The sequence below is a fragment of the Aethalodelphis obliquidens genome, unplaced genomic scaffold (assembly GCF_003676395.1).
Source record: "Aethalodelphis obliquidens isolate GAN/ISIS:26980383/991018 unplaced genomic scaffold, ASM367639v1 scaffold8, whole genome shotgun sequence".
Taxonomy (NCBI): domain Eukaryota; kingdom Metazoa; phylum Chordata; class Mammalia; order Artiodactyla; family Delphinidae; genus Aethalodelphis; species Aethalodelphis obliquidens.
Genome location: NW_020837952.1, coordinates 14,646,476 through 14,667,787, shown reverse-complemented (window position 1 = coordinate 14,667,787; position 21,312 = coordinate 14,646,476). Strand labels below are relative to the sequence as shown.

At 36.8% G+C, this 21,312-nt stretch overlaps 1 protein-coding gene across 2 annotated transcripts; it reads left to right on the top strand.

The window, feature by feature from the left end:
- The first annotated feature begins 83 nt into the window (after positions 1–83).
- Positions 84–21,058, top strand: TMBIM4 (transmembrane BAX inhibitor motif containing 4). 2 transcript variants are annotated; one of them, XM_027106936.1, is made up of 7 exons: positions 88–239; positions 8,119–8,227; positions 9,603–9,708; positions 10,960–10,993; positions 13,289–13,406; positions 17,448–17,493; positions 18,030–21,058. In XM_027106936.1, exons 1-7 carry the CDS (start codon positions 143–145, stop codon positions 18,234–18,236), a joined length of 717 nt encoding a protein of 238 aa, XP_026962737.1. In that variant the 5' UTR covers positions 88–142; the 3' UTR covers positions 18,237–21,058. The 2 variants fall into 2 exon arrangements, with proteins under 2 accessions (XP_026962738.1, XP_026962737.1); XM_027106937.1 differs by lacking the exon at positions 17,448–17,493 and having other exon boundaries at positions 84–239; positions 18,052–21,058.
- The last annotated feature ends 254 nt before the right edge of the window (positions 21,059–21,312 follow it).

Below are 21,312 nucleotides of genomic sequence, written 5' to 3'. Positions count from 1 at the left end.
GAGATCATCGATTAGTTGGGGCTTGGCTCGGCCGCAGCCGCTCGGCTAGTTGGGGCTGGACCGCCTCCTCCGGAAGTGGCTTGGAGGCTGTTGTGCTGGTGTTGTCTGCCCTCGGAAAGGTACTTGGGTGTGCCGTTCTGACATGGCGGACCCTAAACCCTGCTACCCCTGCTCCTCCATCGAGGACGACTTCAACTATGGCAGCTGCGTGGCCTCCGCCAGCGTGCACATCCGAATGGGTACGTCGCCGGGCCCGTCTCGGCCGCGCCTAGTCGGTCCGGCCGCGCCGCCGGCCTCTGAGGCGAGCATCCTCACCGGCCGGGCTCGGGGGAGAGCGCGGGTGTCCTGGGGTTCAGAGGGCAGCCTTCCCTTCTCCTGCCAGCCCCGCCGGCTCGGAGGAAGAGCGTTCTCCCACCGCAGGGGCTCAGCGGGAGAGGAGGTGGTTCCCCAGCTGTGCGCTCAGAAACCGGAACCCATCGTGCCTTAAACCCTGTCTTCGGTGGGGAAGGGGACAGTTGAAAACCTCAGTAGCCTGAATTTGGCATCTTTCAGTTAAGAGAAACCTAGGGTTATTTTTTTGGTTAAAATAAGTTTATTATGTTATCATCGTGACATATACGTGAATGGAGTTATCTGCTTGGATGTTTTTGGTTTAGGGGGTGTGAACTTGTTTCCAGGTTCCAACGTTCTTGTCTTCTTTGCTGGATTGTAAGAACTGTGAGGGCAGGGACCATATCTATCTCGTTTACTGTTTCCTCTCTGCAAGACCTAAAACTCAACATAGATGTGAGGATTATTGAGGCATTTGCTGGAAATGGAAGTTTCCTAGGTCAATCAAAATGACATGTTAGTTATAAGTTATTATGTAATATCCCGCGGGTAGAAATTATTTTGAATTTAGAATGCTCAGCTTCATGTAAGTGGAATTCATTGTCCGCTCTAGTTCAGCCAATTGATCACAGAAGCTGCAGCAGATTTTCATCCTATCCGGCAGCTGGAACTTGTTCTGGGAGAGGACTTATGAAGCGCTCATGTGCTAAGAATCTTGATCTGTATTTCTGGAAGTGAATTTTGGAACTATTTTGGCAATAGAACTCAGTTTTTTTAATAAATTTTTTTTAAAATTGTGGTAAAATACATACTACATTAAAAATTTATCATCTTAACCATTTTTAAGTGTACAGTTCAGTGTGTAGTGTTAAATATATTCACATTGTTATGCAACTAATCACCAGAACTTTTTCATCTTGCAAAACTGAAACTCTGTACCCATCAAACAACTTGCCACTTTCCCCTCTCCCAAGCCCCACCACTCTACTTTTTTGTTTTATGAATTTGACCACTCTAGATAACTTCATATAAGTGGAATCATCAGTATTCGTCTTTTTGTGACTAGTATATTTCAATTAGCATATTTTCAGGGTGTGTTCATTTTATAGCATGCGTCAGAGTTTTCTTTTTAAGGCTGAATAATTTTCCATTGTATTATTTGTATATCAGGAAAATACAATTTTCCATTGTATTACTTCTATTATTGCACCCTCACCAACACTGAGATCATCAAACTTTTTAGTATCTGGCAATCTGGTAGATCAGGGGTTGGCAAACATTTTCTACAAAGGGCCAAATGGTAAATATTTTCAGCTTTGTGGGTTCTAAGGACACTGTGGCACAGCTCTGCCATCATGGTGCAAGAGCAGCCATAGAGGACACACACATGACAGTGTGACTGTGCCCAGTAACGCCTACAAGGTCAGGTGATGTGCTGGGTTCCGCCCTTAGCTGTAGTTTACTGACTCTTGTTGTGTTACTGACTCTGTACTTTACTGACTCTTGTTATCTTGTTTTAATCTACATTTCTTTAGCTAGGTGAGTGCAGGTGAGCGTTTTTCTTTGTTTACGCAACTTTCTTGGGCTCCCTACCAATACTAGGGATATAGCAGTAACCAGATAATATTTCAGTTCTCTAGAGCTGTTATTTGGGTGGAGGAGTAGGGGAGATAGACCCTAAAGAGTCAAGCAAACAAATAGACTACTAACAGTGATAAGTTCTCTGAAGAAAAGAAACAGTGATGGAGTAGACTCTAGGGTCTAGAATAGCAGCAGTTTTAGTTCAGGAATGGCCAGGAAAAGAACTCGTAAAGGAGATGGCAGTTGTGTTGTACTGGAAGGAGCTAGCCAGGTGTATTAGTTATCTATTGCTTTATTAAAAATTACCCCAAATTTTAGACGCTTAAAACAACACATAGTTATTACCTCACACAGTTTCTGAGAGTCAGGAATCTGGGAGAGGTTTAGCTAGGTGGCTGTGGCGCAGGGTGTCTCATGAGAGTCCACTCAAGGTGTGGGCTGGGACTGCAATCAGCTAAGGCTTGACTAGTCTGGAGGATCCGCTTCCTGGAAACCTCATTCATGCAGATGTTGACAGAGGCCTTTGTTCTTTGCCACATGACATTTCCATAGGCTGCATGAGTGTCATGGGCATGGTGGCTGGCTTCCTCGAGAGCAAGCAATCCGTGAGAGACCATCGAGGAAGCTACAGTGTCTTTTATGACCTAGTCAGGGCAGTCCCACACACCATCACATCTTCCTTATTGTATTTATTAGAAGCGAGTTCCTAAGTCCAGTCCACATTCAAGGGGAGGGTATTTAGGCTCCACCTTTTGAAGATGTGTCAAAGAACTTACAGGCATATTTATTTCCCTCTGGCTACAAATTATTTTTCTTTCTTCCACATGCAAGCTAAGCCCCTCTAAAAGTCTTATCCTATTATAACATCAGCTCAAAGTTCAGAATCTTGTTATCTAAAGGTATGGATGAGGCTCCTTGCCTATGGTTCCTTAAGTGTAGCTCGTATGAGTACATTTCCTCTCAGACTCTGTGGAACTAAAGAATTTTTTAATTACCTGTATCCACACACCCAACATCCAAAGGTAAGACAAGCATAATTTGGTGGTATTTTTGCCAATAAAATTCTTCAGAAAACTTTGTGGGTCTCCTATGATTCTTACTGAGGTTCACTCCATTAGATAAAAGCCACACCCAAATGTCTTAGAGTGAGTTTTGGCTGAGATGATGAGTGACTGTTTCCTCAAGCCTCTCAGAAGCCCTATTGTTTGAATGATTTTTTCTGAGGTACAATGTTGGATATTTGTGAGGTTCGTTTTGTTTTGTTTTCTTTTTGGCCGCACCACGCGGCGTGCGGGATCTTAGTTCCCTGACCAGGGCTGGAACTCATGCCCCCTGCAGAGGAAGCGCAGAGTCTTAACCACTGGACCGCCAGGTAAGTCCCTTTGTGAGGTTCTAACAAAGGATTTTATCATCACATGCTGTGTCATCTTGCATTTTAGTATGAGCAGCAAGAAGGCAGCAAGTGCATGCTCTGTCTGGAAATCTCCTTACTTTGATCACCACTTCATTAGGCACATCTTCTACTTTCCATGTTCCCACAGGTGACAGTGTTGCTAAATTTTTTGCCGGTACATAACAAGGATTCTGTTTCCTCCAGTTTCCATAAGATTTTCCTCTCTTTACGTCCTTACCCACAGCCTCTGTAAAGGCGTCATCCTTCTATAGTTTCTTCAAGGCTCTTTGAGCTTTTACCTCAAAGACCTACCCACTTCTACCCACTACCTGGTTCCAAAGCCTCTTCCATATTTTAGGTTTTTGGTACAGCAGCATCCCACTTCCAGGTACCAAAATCTGTATTAGTCTTTATTGCTGTGTAACAAATTACCACAAAACTTACTGGCTTGAGTAAATGTTTATTATCAGTTTTTAAGAACCAGGCAGCTGAGAGATTCTAGCTCAGGATTTGTCATAGGTGTAGTCAGGATGCTGGCTGAGGCTGCAGTCATCTGAAGTCCTGACTGGTGGTGAAGGATACGCTTGCAGGAAGGCACACTCACATCACTATTAGCAGAAGGCTTCAGTTTCTCACTGGCTGTTGGCAGGAGACCTTACTTTCTCATGGATCTTTCCAGAGGGCTGCTTGAGGTTTCTCACAGCATTGGCAGCTGGCTTCTCCTACAGTGTTCATTCTCAGTGGGGACAACCTCCAAGAGGGTGAAAATTGGTTCCTGAGGTGGAGAGCAAAAAATCTCAGGTATTTCAATGGTTTGTAGCCTTCCAAAGAGTTGTGATACATAAACATATGTACAGTATATTTGTGGCATTAAAATTTTTTTTTTAATTTGGCCATGGCACGTGGCTTTTGGGATCCTAGTTCCCCGACCAGGGATTGAACCTGGGCCCTCAGCAGTGAAAGTGTGGCGTCCTCACCACTGGACTGCCAGGGAAGTCCCTGTGGCATTAAAATTTTATTGGAGGGCTATTAGGATAAAAATGTTCAGAAGGCTTCTTAGATGGGCAATTAAAAATAAGGTTGATAAACACTGCTCTAGAGCAAGTGATCTAAGAAAGAGCAAGTAGGTAGCCATATTGCCTTAAAAAGTTTTTATTGAGGTATAGTTGACAGGTGTTGCCTTTTATGACTTAGAAATAATACACACTGCCACTTCTGCCTTATTCTTTTTGTTAGAAGTGAGTCACTTGAAGGGAGTGTCAGAAGTTAAACCATCATTTCATGTAAAGAATGATAAGGGCATTTCAGGCAGAGGAAACAGCAAGGGCAAGGCCCAGAAGCAGGAAGGATTTGGCATGTTTGGGGAGCAGAAAGGTGGCTAGTGAGGGTAATGCATGGTGAGGAAAAGGAAGAGTAGTATATGAGATGAGTTCAGAGAGGTTCCATATCATGTAGGGCCTGTAGGCCCCATAAAATCTTCAAAGTTTTATTCTAAGTTTAAGGGAAGCCATTAAAAGTAGTTAAGCAGGGAGTCACGTGATATGGATTACGTTACAAAAAGATTGCTGACAGCTGTGGAGAATGGGTTGGGCCTACAGGTGGGACCAGTGAAAGCACAGAGACCAATTAGAAGGCTGCTTTAATAGTCCAGGTGAGAGATCATAAGACTGACTGGAGAGGCTGCAGAGACCAGAGGTGGTCGACTTTGCAGGTGGAAGCTATGGTAGTTGTTGATGGATTGGGAAAAGGAAGGGGAATGAGAGATGACTCCTACATTTTTGGCTTGGGGGATGTTGGTGCTGGTTACAGATTGGGTAGAAATGAAGAGTTCCTGGTTTAGCCTGTTAAGTTTGAGTAGAAAGGGGAGAAGTAGAAGGGGAGAAATTAGGACTCAAAAAAAAAAAAAAAAGAAATTGAAAGATTGTTGTTTGGCTTGTTTTCTTTTCATATCAGATCTTTTATTTTTCCCTGTGAGCTGTGTATGTATATCTTTTGCCACTTTTTATGTTAGTTATTCAAAATGGGTATCAGGTGTTACTTTTTGTGAGATTTTATTTAAGTTCTCATTTTTAAAGAGTATAGAAAAGCTGTGATTTAGAGTATCTGCATAAGGATTATTTTTATGATGAATTTATTGGCTTAGCATAGGTTTCCTTTTTTTTTTTTTGATTTTATTTTTGGCTGCGTTGGGTCTTCGTTGCTGCGTGTGGGCTTTCTCTAGTTGCGGCGAGTGGGGGCTACTCTTTGTTGCGGTGCGCGGGCTTCTCGTTGCGGTGGCCTCTCTTGTTGCGGAGCACGGGCTCTAGGTGCACGGGATTCAGTAGTTGTGGCTCGCGGGCCCTAGAGCGCAGGCTCAGTGGTTGTGGCTCCCGGGCCCTAGAGCGTGAGCTCAGTAGTTGTGGCACACGGGCTTAGTTGCTCCGCGGCATGTGGGATCTTCCCGGACCAGGGCTTGAACCCGTGTCCCCTGCATTGGCAGACGGATTCTTAAGCACTGTGCCACCAGCGAAGCCCCCTGCATAGGTTTCTTTAAAATGTTTTTCTATTACAAAAGTAATAAATATTTATTGGTGATATATTAAAAAAACAGATTAGCAAAGAACTGAACATGGAAATCACCCTCAGTCATACTGCCCAAAGAAAACCATTATTAACACGTTCACTCGTATTCTTCCAGTCTTTTATCACATATGCACTTGTGCACACGCACATATACAAATAAACATTAAACACACTGTTTTGACTGTAGAACAGGTCCATAAAATGTTAAGGATTAACATTGACTTTCACCGCTTAACTGAGAATATATATTATGTGCAATGGGTTTGAGTTACATAAGGTACATTGTAGGGTATCAGAAGTAAAGAATATGATCTTTTTACAGTCCAGAAAATCCCTTGGGGGAATAATGGTTTGACCTTTGGTTTAGAATTAAATTTGCGGAAACATAGCCCAAATAACATTGTCTATGGCAGATTCTTTGCTTTTTTGAAAAAGGCAGAAACGACTTCCCAAAGCTTGCAGACACCAGGGCCTTTTTAAGAAAGTAAGTTGTAGATTGGTTGTGGAGATGAACACTATTTATCTTCTTTTTGTTCAAGATTACCTCTGCCTAGGCCAAAGTAGGACTGATTCTCACTGTGATTGTGAGTCACTGGTTACGATATATGTTCATTAAAACCTGTTCAAGACATTAGGAAAAACTCACTATGTTTTGGAAAGGGTGCCAGAAGGAAACACTGATTAAGATTTAATTGCGGGGTCTTTAAGAATTAAATCTTTAGTATTTATGAAAATTCCCTTATTCTTACGAAATATTTATTTTATTATTCGATATTTGGCAGACATGCCGTCAAAGCACTTCATCATTCCTTGAGGAACCAGGTCTTTGGTACGAATTTTTTTCAAAGAGAACATTTATCATATTCGCCTTGTCATGAGAGTCAAGAGACAATATCACATCTTTTGTTGGGTAAAAGTCATTCAATAGTGTTTTTCTTGCCTAAGAACAATGCTCTATAGAAGTTATGTGGCTCCATTATTGTTTCAGAATAAGACCTTTTCCCTGACTGGCAAGATTCACTTTTCATTAATTCAATATAAGTTTATTTAAAAGCATATAAAATTTAATGAGTATTTATTCTGTGCCAACTCCTTGGCTGGGTGCTAGGAGTATAAAAATTAATATTATTATCCTATTATTAGGGAGCTTTTTAGTCTTTACAGTCTAATAGTGAAAGACAATTAGATGTATCACTATAAAATAAAGTGACTAGAAGTATATTTAGGGTCCCTTGGGAACATGAGGAGGAACATTTAATTCAGACTGGGGAACTGAGAAAGGCTGAATTTTTTTTTTTTAACATTTATTTATTTATTTGTTTGGCTGCATCGGGTCTTAGTTGTGGCCTGCGGGATCTTTTAGTTGCGGCATGCAGGCTCTTAAATGTGGCATGCCAGATCTAGTTCCCTGACCAGGGATCGAACACAGGCCCCCTGCAGTGGGAGTGCCGAGTCTTAACCAATGGACCACTAGGGAAGTCCCGAGAAAGGGTGAATCTTGAAAGATGATTAGCAGTTTGTTAAGGAGAGGTGAGAACTGTTGTTAATGTTTTGTTTCTGAAGCTGGTGGTGAGTTGGGTGTTCACTGTATCATTTATGTCATCTGTAGCTCAGAAGACGTTAATAAGTATTTTTAGATCATTAGGCCTTGGAGTTGATATTTGGAGTTGATATATGGATGTCGGTAATATTTTGAAAGTAAGAACTTCTTATATAGAAACTAGAGGTAAAGGTACTAGAAGTGAGAAATAAAAATAGGTGAGTGAAAATAAGTTTAAATATTGTTTGCCTTTTATGGAGAAATTCATTTTGGGGAAACATTTGTATTGCTTGGAAATTAAGATTTCTTTTTTAATTTTATATCTAACCATATGCTTTCTATTCCTGCTTTTCAGTTTCAACATAGCTTTGTTCTTTAAAATGTTCTGTTTTTAATCTTTTGCTTTGTTGTATGTTTTACAAATATGCATTTAATGTTTTCTTTTTATTTTGATGAAAACATTTGTATTCTGGCCCATTAACTTAATTTTTTTTAAGCTCATGCTTCCTGGAGGATAGTTATCACTTAAAATTTTTGATTTTTGGGGGCGGCGTTGTTTTGTTTTTAGTTTTAGTTACAGGTTGCATTATTTGGATTAAGATTTTAAAAAGAATTCATATAACAAGTTAATGTTTCTAAGAAGAAATTTGATCTTGCTGTTCTTTGATAAATGCTTAAGAAAATAGTCATGTGTAACTTTTTTCTCTTTCAGGCTTTCTAAGAAAAGTCTACAGCATCCTTTCTCTGCAAGTTCTCTTAACTACAGTGACATCCACGTTTTTTTTATACTTTGATTCTATACGGACATTTGTTCATGAAAGGTAAGGTAATGACATGGTTCTGAATCATTTTCAGCCGTTGCATATCACTGAAAGGGCATAATATGAGCAAAGTTAGTTTTTTTTTCTATTAACTTTTAAGGTTAGAACGTAAAAAAGGTTCATTATTAGCTCTTGTAAATAAGTTTTGATAAGGAAAATGTTCTACGATATGGTATTTACCTCTAAACTTTTTAGCTTAATTTCATAGGGTTAAGTCCTCATTTCCTGGAATAGTGTTAAGAATTTTTAACTGTGTATGCAGTTTTTCTAAGTCTTAGTTTTTTGTGTGTTTATTAGACTTATGCCCTGTCCCCAAAGCCCAAGACAGTGCTTGAAAAGTAAAGGTACTTAAAAAACGTTTAACTTACCTTAGTGTTGGTTCACAATTAGGAAATTTTCACTGAAAAGTTTTCAAAGGAGTTCCGTATGATTCATCCCTAATTTGTTTAAGATCTGACCTCCAAAATAATTATTTCCACGGCTAAAAGTAATATAGGTTCTTTATATTAAAGGAAAGGAAAAGTAGAGAATGAATATTTTCTTAGAAGTAGATAATTTCTATTCTCCCTTTACAAAAGGGGAATCTTGAACTATTAGTTTGCTATTTGGAGTAAAGTTCTTTAATTTAAATTACAGCTATATAGTAAATACCCTAAAAAAGTAGTTAGGTATAAAATTGGTTTATTATTTAATAGTTTTTATGTATTGTATTTTAGTTTAAAAAAGCAGTATGCTAATTGCAAAAATTATTCAAGTATGTTAGAAGTTCATGAAGTAAAAAGGCTAAGTCTTCCCCATTCATTGTGGGGAAGATTCTTCTTTTTTTTTTTTAATTAATTTTTATTTATTTATTTATTTTTGGCTGCATTGGGTCTTTGTTCCTGCTCACGGACTTTCTCTAGTTGCGACGGATGTGGGCTACTCTTTGTTGCAGTGTGTGGGCTTCTCATTGCAGTGGCTTCTCTTGCGGAGCCTGCGGGATTCAGTAATTGTGGCATGTGGGCTCAGTAGTTGTGGCTCATAGGCTCTAGAGCGCAGGCTCAGTAGTTGTGGTACATGGGCTTATTGCTCTGAGGCATGTGGGATCTTTCCGGACCAGGGCTCTAACCTGTGTCCCCTGCATTGAAAGGCAGATTCTTAACCACTGCGCCACCAGGGAAGTCCCTGTGGGGAAGATTCTTTGTCTTCCTGCTCCTCCCCATCTCACAGTCCTCAAATTTTCCCCATGGAAAAATAATTTCTTTTGACAGTTTGGTGTAGAGCCTTTCAGATTTTTTTTTCCTGTACTTTCACAAATACATAGACAAATTTTATTAAATTGGATAAAACTATAGTATTTTTAAACTTGAGAATGATTTAATTTTTTGTCTTTCAGTCCTGCCTTAATTTTGGTGTGTGCCCTTGGATCTTTGGGTTTCATTTTAGCCTTGACTTTAAACAGACATAAGCATCCCCTTAACCTGTACCTGCTTTTTGGATTTGTGAGTACTTTGACAATATCTGTTCCTTTAACATTTATTCCTGAGTTTTAAATTTATTTATTTAATTGAATGCATATACATGTGTTACAGTAACAGAACAAAATTAATGAGTTTTTTAAAAAAATTCAAGGCTTTACCTTTATGATAATCTTCTATCAGATAAAATCTAACTAGAGTAAGCATATAAAACAAAGATATGTAATTAAGGGGAAAGAGAAGCTAGAGGATGAAGCTCAATATCCCTAACTCTTATTTAGGATATGAGTTTAGCTACTTTTGACATGGCTTAAACAATGACAAAATAACAATGGCTTAAACAAGATGGTTTACTTCTCTTTCATATAAAAATCTGAGTGACTGTTTAGGGAAATTCTCAGGGGCCCATTCATCTGCTGTGGTTCAGACATCTCTAAAGTGTTGCATGGTATAAGATAGCTCACCACCATATCTACATTCTATCCATTTATTTAAAAAAATGAAAAGAGAAAGGAGAGAGCAAGCCTTTTTGCTTTTTGAAGTTGTATGCCTCTCTGCTCACATTCCGTTGACTAGAATATAGTCTTGTGACCAGATCTAGCTGCAAGGGAGGCTGAAAAATGTAATGATTAATCTGAACAGTTGTGTGTTGAGGCAAAAATTCTGTTACTAAGGAAGAAAGAAAAAACGAATATTCAGAGACAGTTTAAGACTCTGCCACACCAAAGTACTACTTAAATATTTTATTCTTCCTGTGTTTATTTGTGTGAGGTAGTGAGGTTTTTATAAATGTGCATGTGATTTGCAGTTTCATTTTTATTTACATTATAGTGAGTGAGAATAATAGAATTTTCCATATTACTTTTAGAATCTTCCTGTTACAGGTATGAAAAATCTAGTTGAGTTCAAGGAGTAATGGGATCACAGTTAGAATCTGAATATTCTCACAGGAGTTCCCTGGTGATCCAGTTGTTAGGATGTGGCGCTTTCACTGCGGTGGCCTGGGTTCAGTCGCTGGTCAGGGAACTAAGATCCTGCAAGTTGTGCTGCACAGCCAAAAAAAAAAGGAATTCTGAATATTCTCACTTAATACATTGAGGTCTCATTTTCATTATGGTGGGCTTATTATCTGTCCCATATACTTCACAAGGCTGCTCTGAAGCTAAAATGAGATCATGCATATGGAATCACATTGAACTCCTGGAAATTAGAACATGTACATAACATAGTATAAATTTTACATGCATCTATGTAATTTCAATTTCTTTTTTTTAGACACTGTTGGAAGCTCTGACTGTGGCCTTCGTTGGTAAGCCATAATTATGCTTCCATATGTTACAGTAACTTTTTAATGTTGGTAAATGTTTTGGATAAAAACGTGTTTGGGGCTAAAGCTTACCATCATGGAATGTCATATTAAAAAATATGGCATAGGATGAAGAATTCCTAAAATATAAGCAAAAATTAAATGTTTGTGTAGTTAACTGAGTTTAGAGGAAGTGGAAAAGAATTAGGAAGACAATAGGAATAAGAACAGTATTCATTTTGTTTATCCATTTGTGAAAATAAGACAACCATAGCTAATCTTTTCCCTTATTTAAAGGGAGCTTAGAAGAATTGATAACATGTTTGGAGCCATGTACTTTCATCACATAAGCTCAGTATCTCAAATTGTCTGCATTGAACTGTACTTTATTATTATATCCTCATATTTCATCAAATGGCACTACAAGAAACAGTGTTCATTTCTGTTTTGTATTTTGTGTTAAATATATATTTAAAAGGAAGTATCTGTTATAGTTACTTGATGTACTCTATGTAATGCCTCAAGTAAAAAGTTTTGTGATTTATTAACAATAAAAATTCTGATTAACTCAGAATGATTAATCTGGCATACTAAAAAGATCAGAATTGACTATTACTCTCAATAACAGTAAATTGTTGATCCTTATTGTTAATATATTTATCTCTTTCTGTTTTGTCATTACTATTTTTAACTTTTTTATGCCAGTTTTATTGAATCTATTTTTTGGTAATTCATCTCTTCCTTTTATAAAAGAATCAGAATATAAATAAATAATAATAACAACTAAAAAAAATAGGGTTGAAATTTCTCAGCATAGAAAGGAAGTATTATTAATATTTACTTATTATTAGTGTTATTATCTATTAATGTTACTATTAATGTTATTATCAAGTCCATCACTGTCTTCTCTGTAAGGGATGTAGGAGAGAGATTTATTTCAGGGTTATTGGAATCCACCTAATCTTACACTGAAATTTCTAATGAGAAGCAAAAGTGATTTCATGGTTTACCTTTTCTTTGTTCATCTTCCTAACCCTGTAATGGCATAAGTAGAGAAAGTCCAATTAGTTAGCATTTAGGAATAGAAAGAACTGAATAATTAATCCCCCTCAAATTAAAAATTACTTAAATGGTTTTGGGTTCAAAGTATGTAATTTCCTTTAAAGAGGTTATAATTTAGTATTCTGTTAAAATGTTAAGCAGTTGTATTACAGTAGCCATAGTCAATCCAGATGGTCATTCTAAAACTTCAGAAGGGAATTCGTTATATATTCAGTAAACCCCCAATAATGTACTCCAAGATAATGCAGATTTGGATATAAAGCAATTAGTGGTTGGTTTCTGTTCCCTATGGTATTGGTAAATGGCAGACAGCCCCAATATTTTTCTTGCCTAGGAATTCCCAGCCAGCCACAGGACCCAGAACCATCCCTACTGATATATATATATTTTTTTAACTTTTTATTTTATATTGGAGTATAGTTGATTAATAATGTTGTGTTAGTTTCAGGTGTACAACAAAGTGATTCAATTATACATATACATGTATCTATTCTTTTTCAAATTCTTTTCCCAATTAGGTTGTTATAGAATATCCTATTGATATTTAAGCCAGAGTTGACAGTCACCACTGTCAACTATGGTGATAAACTGCAGTGGGGACAGAAATGGGTGAGAATCATTTCACCATATCCCCCAAACTCCTAAACCAACTAGCTGTGTAATATCTCTCTAGTCATTTCTTTAACTTCATAATAACATGACCCCTTATGTTGTATATTTTGGAGCCTGTTTATTGCACTATGGGTGTGGTTTTACTGTACCAGTATTGAAGACTGAATAAGGAATCTTTCCATAATTGTTTTTATTAGCAAGTAGTACAGGACAAAATAAGGCATTTCTGTTATATGACAGAAAAAAAACTTTTTTTTTTTACATCCTCCCATACACTAACATTTCTTTTTTTAAAAAATTGAAGTATAGTTGATTTATAATATTTTATTAGTTTCAAGTGTACAAAGAAACCAATACTTTTTTTTTTTAACATCTTTATTGGGGTATAATTGCTTTACAACGGTGCGTTAGTTTCTGCTTTATAACAGAGTGAATCAGCTATACATATATCCCCATATCTCTTCCCTCTTGCGTCTCCCTCCCACCCTCCCTATCCCACCCCTCTAGGTGGTCACAAAGCACGAGCTGATCTCCCTGTGCTCTGTGGCTGCTTCCCACTAGAAAAAAACTTTTATATTGAGTATGTTTGTATGTATTTTAAATCCGTGTTTTGTAATTTTACAGTTACTTTCTATGATGTGTATATTGTTCTGCAAGCTTTTATACTGACTACTGCAGTATTTCTTGGCTTGACTGTATGTACTCTACAATCTAAGAGAGATTTCAGCAAATTTGGAGCAGGGTAAGTTATATATATCATGGTTATGATAGATAAGTATATTTAGTATTACCTAGTTTTGAGAGAAGTTCTATACTGTTAGCTTTGGATACTTTAAAAATGGAGGGTAATGAGAGGTCATCCCTTTGAGTACTCTCCCAGAGCATGCTAGGAGATGAAAAGTGGCTTTGAGTCTTTTGCTTCCCCCGTATTGAAAGGGAAGTGAATGCGAAAAAATTTAAGCCTTCTAGAGAGGCTAGGCTTGCATGCTTTATAAATGGTATGAAATTTGCCTAAATTATTTAGATCTTTGTCTTAGCATAACTGTTACCAAATGTTACCTCTACATCTTTGTGGCAAAAGCAAGGTAATTATGATCCAGGAGTCTGCATGAACTTTAAAATCTTTTTGATCCATCTAAATTAACCTGTATCATTCTTCAAACTAATTAATATAGGGAATGATCCTTTTTATACTAGGATAATGGTACTGTATCGCCCTCACCTTGGTAAGAATGCATAGACTCTTTCCTAAGTTCACAATGGCCTTCTGTTGGCACATAATCACTCAAACATTTTCTGTTCTTTTTCCAGTTACAACACTAAAAATTTACAAGTGGTCTAGTTTTACAAAACTTTCTTTCCTCCTCCTTTTTTTCTGGTAATCCAGATTACCAGAAGTCTCTTGGGGGTAAAATATAGTTGGTCAGCCAACACTGACAATTGTGCAGGATGCTTATAGTTGTATTAGAATGGAGTTTGATTTAGGGAGAGGCAACATGTTTTTTTTTCCTTTCCTGTCTTATATGTATGTTGGTGGGGGGTGTTTTTTATATATTTGTATGTTATGTATGATTTATGATGTATATGTGGTTTCTCTCTCTGCTTCTTCCCATCCCAATCTCCATATGTACCCCTTCCTCCCATCCACTCTACTATAGACTCTAGAACTCCTTATATATCTTCCTTATATTTTAGCCTCTTCAGAATAAATTCTTTCTTCTTCCTTATCTCAGCTGAAACTCGATTCCTCCCTGAGAACACTGTTCTCTAGCTGCTCATTCCCCCACACCCTATGTTGTTTGGGATGGGGGGTTAGTATTGAAAACTGCTTCAGTCCCCTAATGCTCCTTTCATTGTTCCTCAGCATGCTGGACATTCATTGCTTTAAGGTTTATGCTGTCTGGCTATATGCTTCATACTCTTGCTCATTACTGTTACTCATTCCCTTTTTGGTCAAGCCTCCCTCATGCTTTAAAGACGATAGCATCAAACTGCATTTTAGGCCCATCCATCACCTTAGCTTCTTGATATCTCTGGACCTCTATCTACTTTGGCAGCTTTCATCTTCCTGCCGTGTCCACATCGTAGACGTCACATCATAGTGATTGTCATCACTAGGGGTTGTTTCATTGCTGAAATCTTAAATATCACTGTCTCATTTTCTTTCTTCACCTTCTGTCCTCTATTTCTTTCATTTCTTTACTCCCACAACACCTGTCTCCTGTGCCTGTTCTTCAGCTACTGCTATTGCTGTCATAAACCACTCTTCATCTCAGACCTAAGAGTCGCATGTCTTCTACTTAACATCCATGAAATTCTGCCAGACTAACTTACTAGCTTACAAGTAGGTAAAATTTCAGTTGCCTTACAGTTCTTAATACCACCTTCCCCATACTTCTTGGTGCAGAAGCTTTGGAGTTTCCCTAGGGTTTAAGTATGAAAAAGCAGGTCCTGAGTCCTTTTCAATCCTGAAGGATCTATATGGTGAGGTGGCAAGATACATCAGTCTAACTTAAGTATACCAGATGTATCCAAGAAATTCTGTGGCCATTCCAGCAAGAAAACTGAGAGCTGGAATCTCACTATGCCCTTGATTCACCAAAGTGGATTATAATACTATGTATGTTTAATTTCTGATTTAATTCTGTTGTTAAAGAACATATTTTATATGATTTCAGTCTTTTGGCATTTATTGAGATTCATTTTATGATATCTTGGTAAATGTTCTTTGCGTACTAGAGGAGAATGTATATTTTGCTCTTGTTAGAGGAGTGTTTAATAAATGTCAATTAGGTCAAGTTGCTTGATAGCATTATTCAAGTCTTCTGCAGGCTTACTAATTTTCTGCCTGCTTATTCTATCAGTTAATGCAAAAGTGGTGTTGAAATCTCCAACTACAAGTATGGCTTGGTTTGTTTCTCCTATTAATTCTGTAAGTTTTGCTTCATGTTATTTGAAGCTCTGTTTTTATATGCATAAATATTCAGGATTGTATGTCCTCTTGATGATCCCCTTATCATCATGAAGGGGTTATCTCTGGTAATATTCTTGCCCTAAAATCTACTTTGTTAAGATAGCCACCCCAGCTTTCTATTGATTGTGTTAGCATGGTATATCTTTTTCCATCCTTTTATATATAGCTTATTTGTGTCTTTAGAGTTAAAATCGTTTTCTCTCAGGCAGCATATGGTTGGATCTTACTTTTTGTCCAACCTGATCATCTCTGCTATTAATTGGCTTGTTTAGACCATTTATATTTAATGTGATTTTTGATATGGTTGGACTTAAGCCTACTCTGTTGCCACTTGTTTTCTGTCTGTTTGTCCTATCTATTCTTTGTTACTTTGTTTCTTTTCTCCTCTTTTTCTTTTGGATTATTTAATTCCATTCATCTCCTTTATTAGTTATTAGCTGTAGTTCTTTTAAATAGAGGTTGCTTTAGGTTTTACAGTATACATCTTTAAATTATCATAGTCTGCCTTCAAGAATATACCATTTCATGCGCAGTATACTTAGGTTGCTTCTCTTCTACCTTTGTGCTATTGTTGCCATAACTTTGTTCCACATATGTTATAAACCTCATGATACATTATTATTATTTTTGCTCTTTTATTTTTAACTCTTTAAGAGATTTAAAATATAGACAAAGCCTTTTATGTTCACCCACATATTTACTGTTTCTGTTGTTCTCCATTTCTTTGTGTAGATCCAAATTTCCGTTTAATATTTTTCTGTCTGAGGGATTTCCTTTTAACATTTCTTATAGTGCTGGTCTGTTAGTGTCAGCTTATGTGTGTCTGCAAAAAAATCTTCATTTTACTTTTGTTTTTGAGAGTAATTTTTGCTGGTGCAGAATTCTAGGTTTGGGCTTTTTCTTACTTTCAGTACTCTAAAGATGTCACTCCACTGTATTCTGGCTTGTGTAGTTCTGACAAGAAGTCTGCTTTTTTATCTTTGTGTCTCTACATAATATGTCTTTTATCCCCTAGCTACCTTTAACATTTTCTTCGTAATTTTCAGTAATATGATTAACATTTTCAGTAATCTGATTATGATATTCCTTGGTGTGTTTTTCTCACATTTCTTCTGCTTCTTGGATCTGTCAGTGTAAAGTTTTAATCAAATTTGGAACATTTTTGGCCATTATTTCTTCAAACATTTTTAAGTTCCCCTTCTTTCTCCTCTCTGTTGAGACTCCAACTACATATTTGCTAACCTTCTTGATGTTGTCCCACAGTTCACTGGTGCTCTGTTCATTTTTTTTTTTCCTAGTCTTTTTTTCTCTGATTCATTCTGGTTAGTGTCTGTTGCTGTTTTCAAGTTCAATAATCTTCAGTGTCTAAACTGTTGTTAATCCCAATCACTCTAAAGGATATGCATGTTCACAGAATAATTTGTTATTGTTATTTGGTTAAAAAATGCAATTTTGTTTCATTTGTTCATTTATAGATTTTCTGTGTTCATTTATAGATTTTTAATTTCTAGAAGAATTAAAATACTTCTAATGATTTTTAGCTTATGTCAATATTTATGTTCCAATTGAAAACTTTAAAAATGATACTCTTAACTAGTTTTGTACACCATAAAAACAAATGTTGAATAGATAGCTGTTCTTTCCATTTCTGGGTGTTCTACAGTATTCATCGTACAGTAAAGAATTCTTACATTTCAATTATCAGGCAAATATCAGGATGGATTTATTTCTTCAGAAAATGTTGAATGGGTTTACAAAGTTTTTTGGTTAGGAACAATATTCTAAATTATTAATATTTTGTTTTTATAGACTATTTGCTACTTTGTGGATTTTGTGCTTGTCAGGAATCTTGAAGGTAAGTTGTTTTAGGATGGTAACTTGAAATATAAATAATCTCAAAAAGCTATAGGAAGCATCTTATGGTCAGACACTTGGTTATAATTATCTGGGAACATTTGTATGTAGAATGAATTTAAAATGATATTTTAAAAAATCAAGGTCTTATGCCAATATTATTGATGGAAAGGAAGATGAATGAACAAATGAGTTAAATTACATAGAAAGAGTCCCTCACTTGTAATTGCTAACCTTCAAGTGGCACATGTAATTCTGAATAAGAAATATATTTTAAATTATTTATATTTGGAATGCTACTGTTCAAAGTCAGGTGGGTAATTTAATAAAAGGAGGATATCCATTGGTTCATCCATTCACCCTTTCATACAACAGTAGTGGACCTGCCTTGCCTTTTTCTACTTTTAACATTTGTATTCAAAGTTGTACAGCATTATTAAATACATAGGTAGAATATATAACTTAAGAGCAAGTAACTTAAGTATTCTTAATGCTGTTTTTAAATATAAAATTATTATTTTAATCTCTTGCCTATAGGTATTTTTTTACAGTGAGACAGTGGAGTTGGTCTTGGCTGCTGTAGGAGCCCTTCTTTTCTGTGGATTCATCATCTATGACACACACTCCTTGATGCATAGGCTGTCACCTGAAGAGTATGTATTAGCTGCCATCAGCCTCTACTTGGATATCATCAATCTATTCTTGCACCTGTTGCGGGTTTTGGAAGCAGTTAATAAAAAGTGATTGAAAGCAGTGTATAGAAACTGATTCATTAAGTAATAAAGTTTGAGATATAACTAACTATTAAATACTTTTAAGATTTTATTTGTATGCCATGTACTATATTATAAAGTATAAATCTCCTTTTACTAGGAGATTTTAATCTTATTTAGAAAGGAAAAAGTATAAAAGATAAATTCCAGAGAATTATTCAGTATTAAAACTATATTAAAATGTTAATGACATTTCATTATTAAATGATATATTAAAAATTAAAATTCTGCTTGACAGTCAGATATTTTGACATAAAATATTATTAGTTTTTTAAAGTATAGGTTTCATTTAAAACTTATAGCAGTATACCAGTGACCAATGAAACTTCGGCAAATTCCTGACTGCATTAGTTTGCTAGGGTGTCATAACAAAGTACCAAAGCACCAAAGAGTGCGTGGCTTAAACAGAAATTTATTTTATTACAGTTTTGGAGGTTAGAAGTCTGAGGTCAAGGTTGTCAGCAGGGTTGGTTTCTTCTGAGGCCTCTCTCTTGGCCGGTAGATGTTCATCTCCGTCTTCCCGTGGACTTCTCTCTGTACTTGTCTGTGTCCAAATTTCCTCTTCTTATAAGGACACCAGTCATATTGGATTAGGGCCCATCCTAATGACCTCAGTTTACTTTAACTACCTCTTTATAAAGATTCTATCTCCAAATACAGTCACATTCTGAGGTACTAGGAGTTAGGACTTTGCAGTGCTCCTAATGTTTGTGTCCCCCCAAATAATTTGTTGAAACCTGATGCCCACTTGTGATGGTATGAGGAGGTAGGGCTTTTGGGATGTGCTTATTAGGTCATGAGGGTGGAGTTTTCATGAATGGGATTAGTACTCTTATAAAAGAGACCCCACAGAGATCCCTTACTCTTTCTGCCACATGAGGTGACGGCGAAAAGACACAGTCTATGAACCAGGAAGAGGGCCTTTAAACTAGACACCGAATATGCCTGCTAAACTTCCCAGCCTCTAGAACTGTGAGAAATAAATTTCTGTTGTTTATAAACCACCCAGTCTCTAGTGTTTTGTTTTGGCTGCCCGAATAGACTGAGACAGACTTCATCATATGAATTTTCAGGGGATGCAACTCAGCACATAACACTAAGCATTAAACTATTAAACTGAAATAAATCAGTAGTATATAGCTTTAGCCTTTGGTGAGTTTCAGATGTAAATTTGACTCCATCACTATCAATTAATTTTTGAATACCCAGTTGCATAATGCTATACTCAAGTTTAACATAGCATCATAGGTAAGAGAATTTAAATTGGAATCCTTACTAGGCAACTTACTGGTGATGTGACCTTTGGCAAGTTACTTACTCTTCCTTACTTACGTCTTTTACCTTATCTTTATAATGGGAATAATACCTACTTTATTGGCTGTTATAAGGATTAAATGAGATGGATATATCATATAAACTAAGTGCTTATTAATGTCAGCTGCTGTTGTTAATTAATGTTATTGTTGGTCCAAAGGGAGAATGTACTGAATTGTGACTAGAGACCATAAATAAGCAAATGGAGATTTGACATTTAAAAAATATAAAACAATACCATTTTTCATCCAGTAAATTATTGTTTGGTTTGCGAAATGTAGTTTCTTTAATAAAAATCGTATAGACATGTAATTAATTTTTTTTAATGACAGGTAAACTTTAAAAAATTTATCTTTCTGATATGACAAATGTTGTAATTTCTAAGAGTGTAAAGAGATCACAAGACCAAGAAGTTTGACAACCCCTGGTGTATTTATTATGTTTTGTAAATCGACCATAGTTATTCATACATTCTTCTGTTAATGAATTTTATATGGTTCCTCCTTTTTTACTGTCACAATCAGTACTGCCATGTGTACATCCCTGTGTGTGTCCCAGTGTGCATAGATATGAGAGTTTGCATAGGTAGGGAATATACCTAGGAGCAGAATTGCTGAATACAAGGGCATATGCAACCTCAATTTTTTACAGCAAGTAAAGGTGAAAATACCTAGACTCCACAAATAATAAAAAAGGGGAATTAGCAGGGCTTGGACAGAGTGACAGGTAACTGTAAAATGTACCAAGTGCAGCCAGGGAGGTAGGAGGAAAACAGGGAAGAGCAGTATCTGAGAACTGTTTTTATTGAATATAATTTGGGGAAAGAAGTGCAGTGGGCCCTGTCTGCCTGCCTTCATTTCTTTTCTGCAGACCTCACACCTGGCTTTTATCCACTTGATCCACTTCTGGGGATTATTGGTGTCAGCAGCCAGTTGTGGGCCTTTTTCGAGCAGCTGGGAAGTTCATGTTGTTTGTTCATCTTTAAAGCTTTGTTTTGAAGTCCCTGTCACCTAGTGCCTGGGCAGCTTGGAGTCACCATCTGAATCCCATTCGTCTTCCTAGTCCTTACTAAGGGATTATTCAAATCAGGAATTCCATGGGCGAGGCCTGACTGTAGAGGCCCCATTAGCTGGTGCCAGTAGTGTAGCATGGCTTTGAGATGGGAAACCATTCTGCTTCCTATGAGGTATTCAGTGTGACCCACTGTGCTTCCTGTCCCACAGGCTCCTCCTAGCTCTGTGATGGAGCTGAAGCAATGTCCAGTTTGACCCTTAAGCTTTATCCTACCATCAGGGGTTAAAGTTTCTTGAAGACAGTAGTTTAATTCCCATCATCTTTGTATACCCAGCATAGTGCCTGTCACAGAATGCATACTCAAGTGTGTGAATGAGGGAATGAATTAAGGATATTTAAATATAGCAAGGCCATTTAACTATTCTGTTAGAACTGCTTTTATATAAACTGGTGAGGAACATGTTCTAAAAGGTTTTTTTCTCAATAATGCAATCTAGGATTCAGCCTTTTAAAACATCAGTAATGCAGAATTATGGCCTATATTTAACACTATGACATTTTCATAATAGATAAACTTTTTTCTCTTTTTCGGTGCCAAGTATCTATTCAAAAGTCTTGGCCTGGTATGTTAAGCAAGATGCAGTCAATTTGGACTATCTGAAAGTGAGCTTTCTCTGATTTAAAATGCAATGTAAACATGTATTTTTGGGAAAAGTGGC

Coding starts and splice junctions, on each gene's coding strand:
- TMBIM4 (XM_027106936.1), top strand. CDS start 143: ATGGCGGACCCTAAACCCTGCTACCCCTGCTCCTCCATCGAGGACGAC. Junction 8,228..9,602: donor CGGACATTTGTTCATGAAAG/GTAAGGTAATGA, acceptor TTTGTCTTTCAG/TCCTGCCTTAATTTTGGTGT. Junction 10,994..13,288: donor TCTGACTGTGGCCTTCGTTG/GTAAGCCATAAT, acceptor GTAATTTTACAG/TTACTTTCTATGATGTGTAT.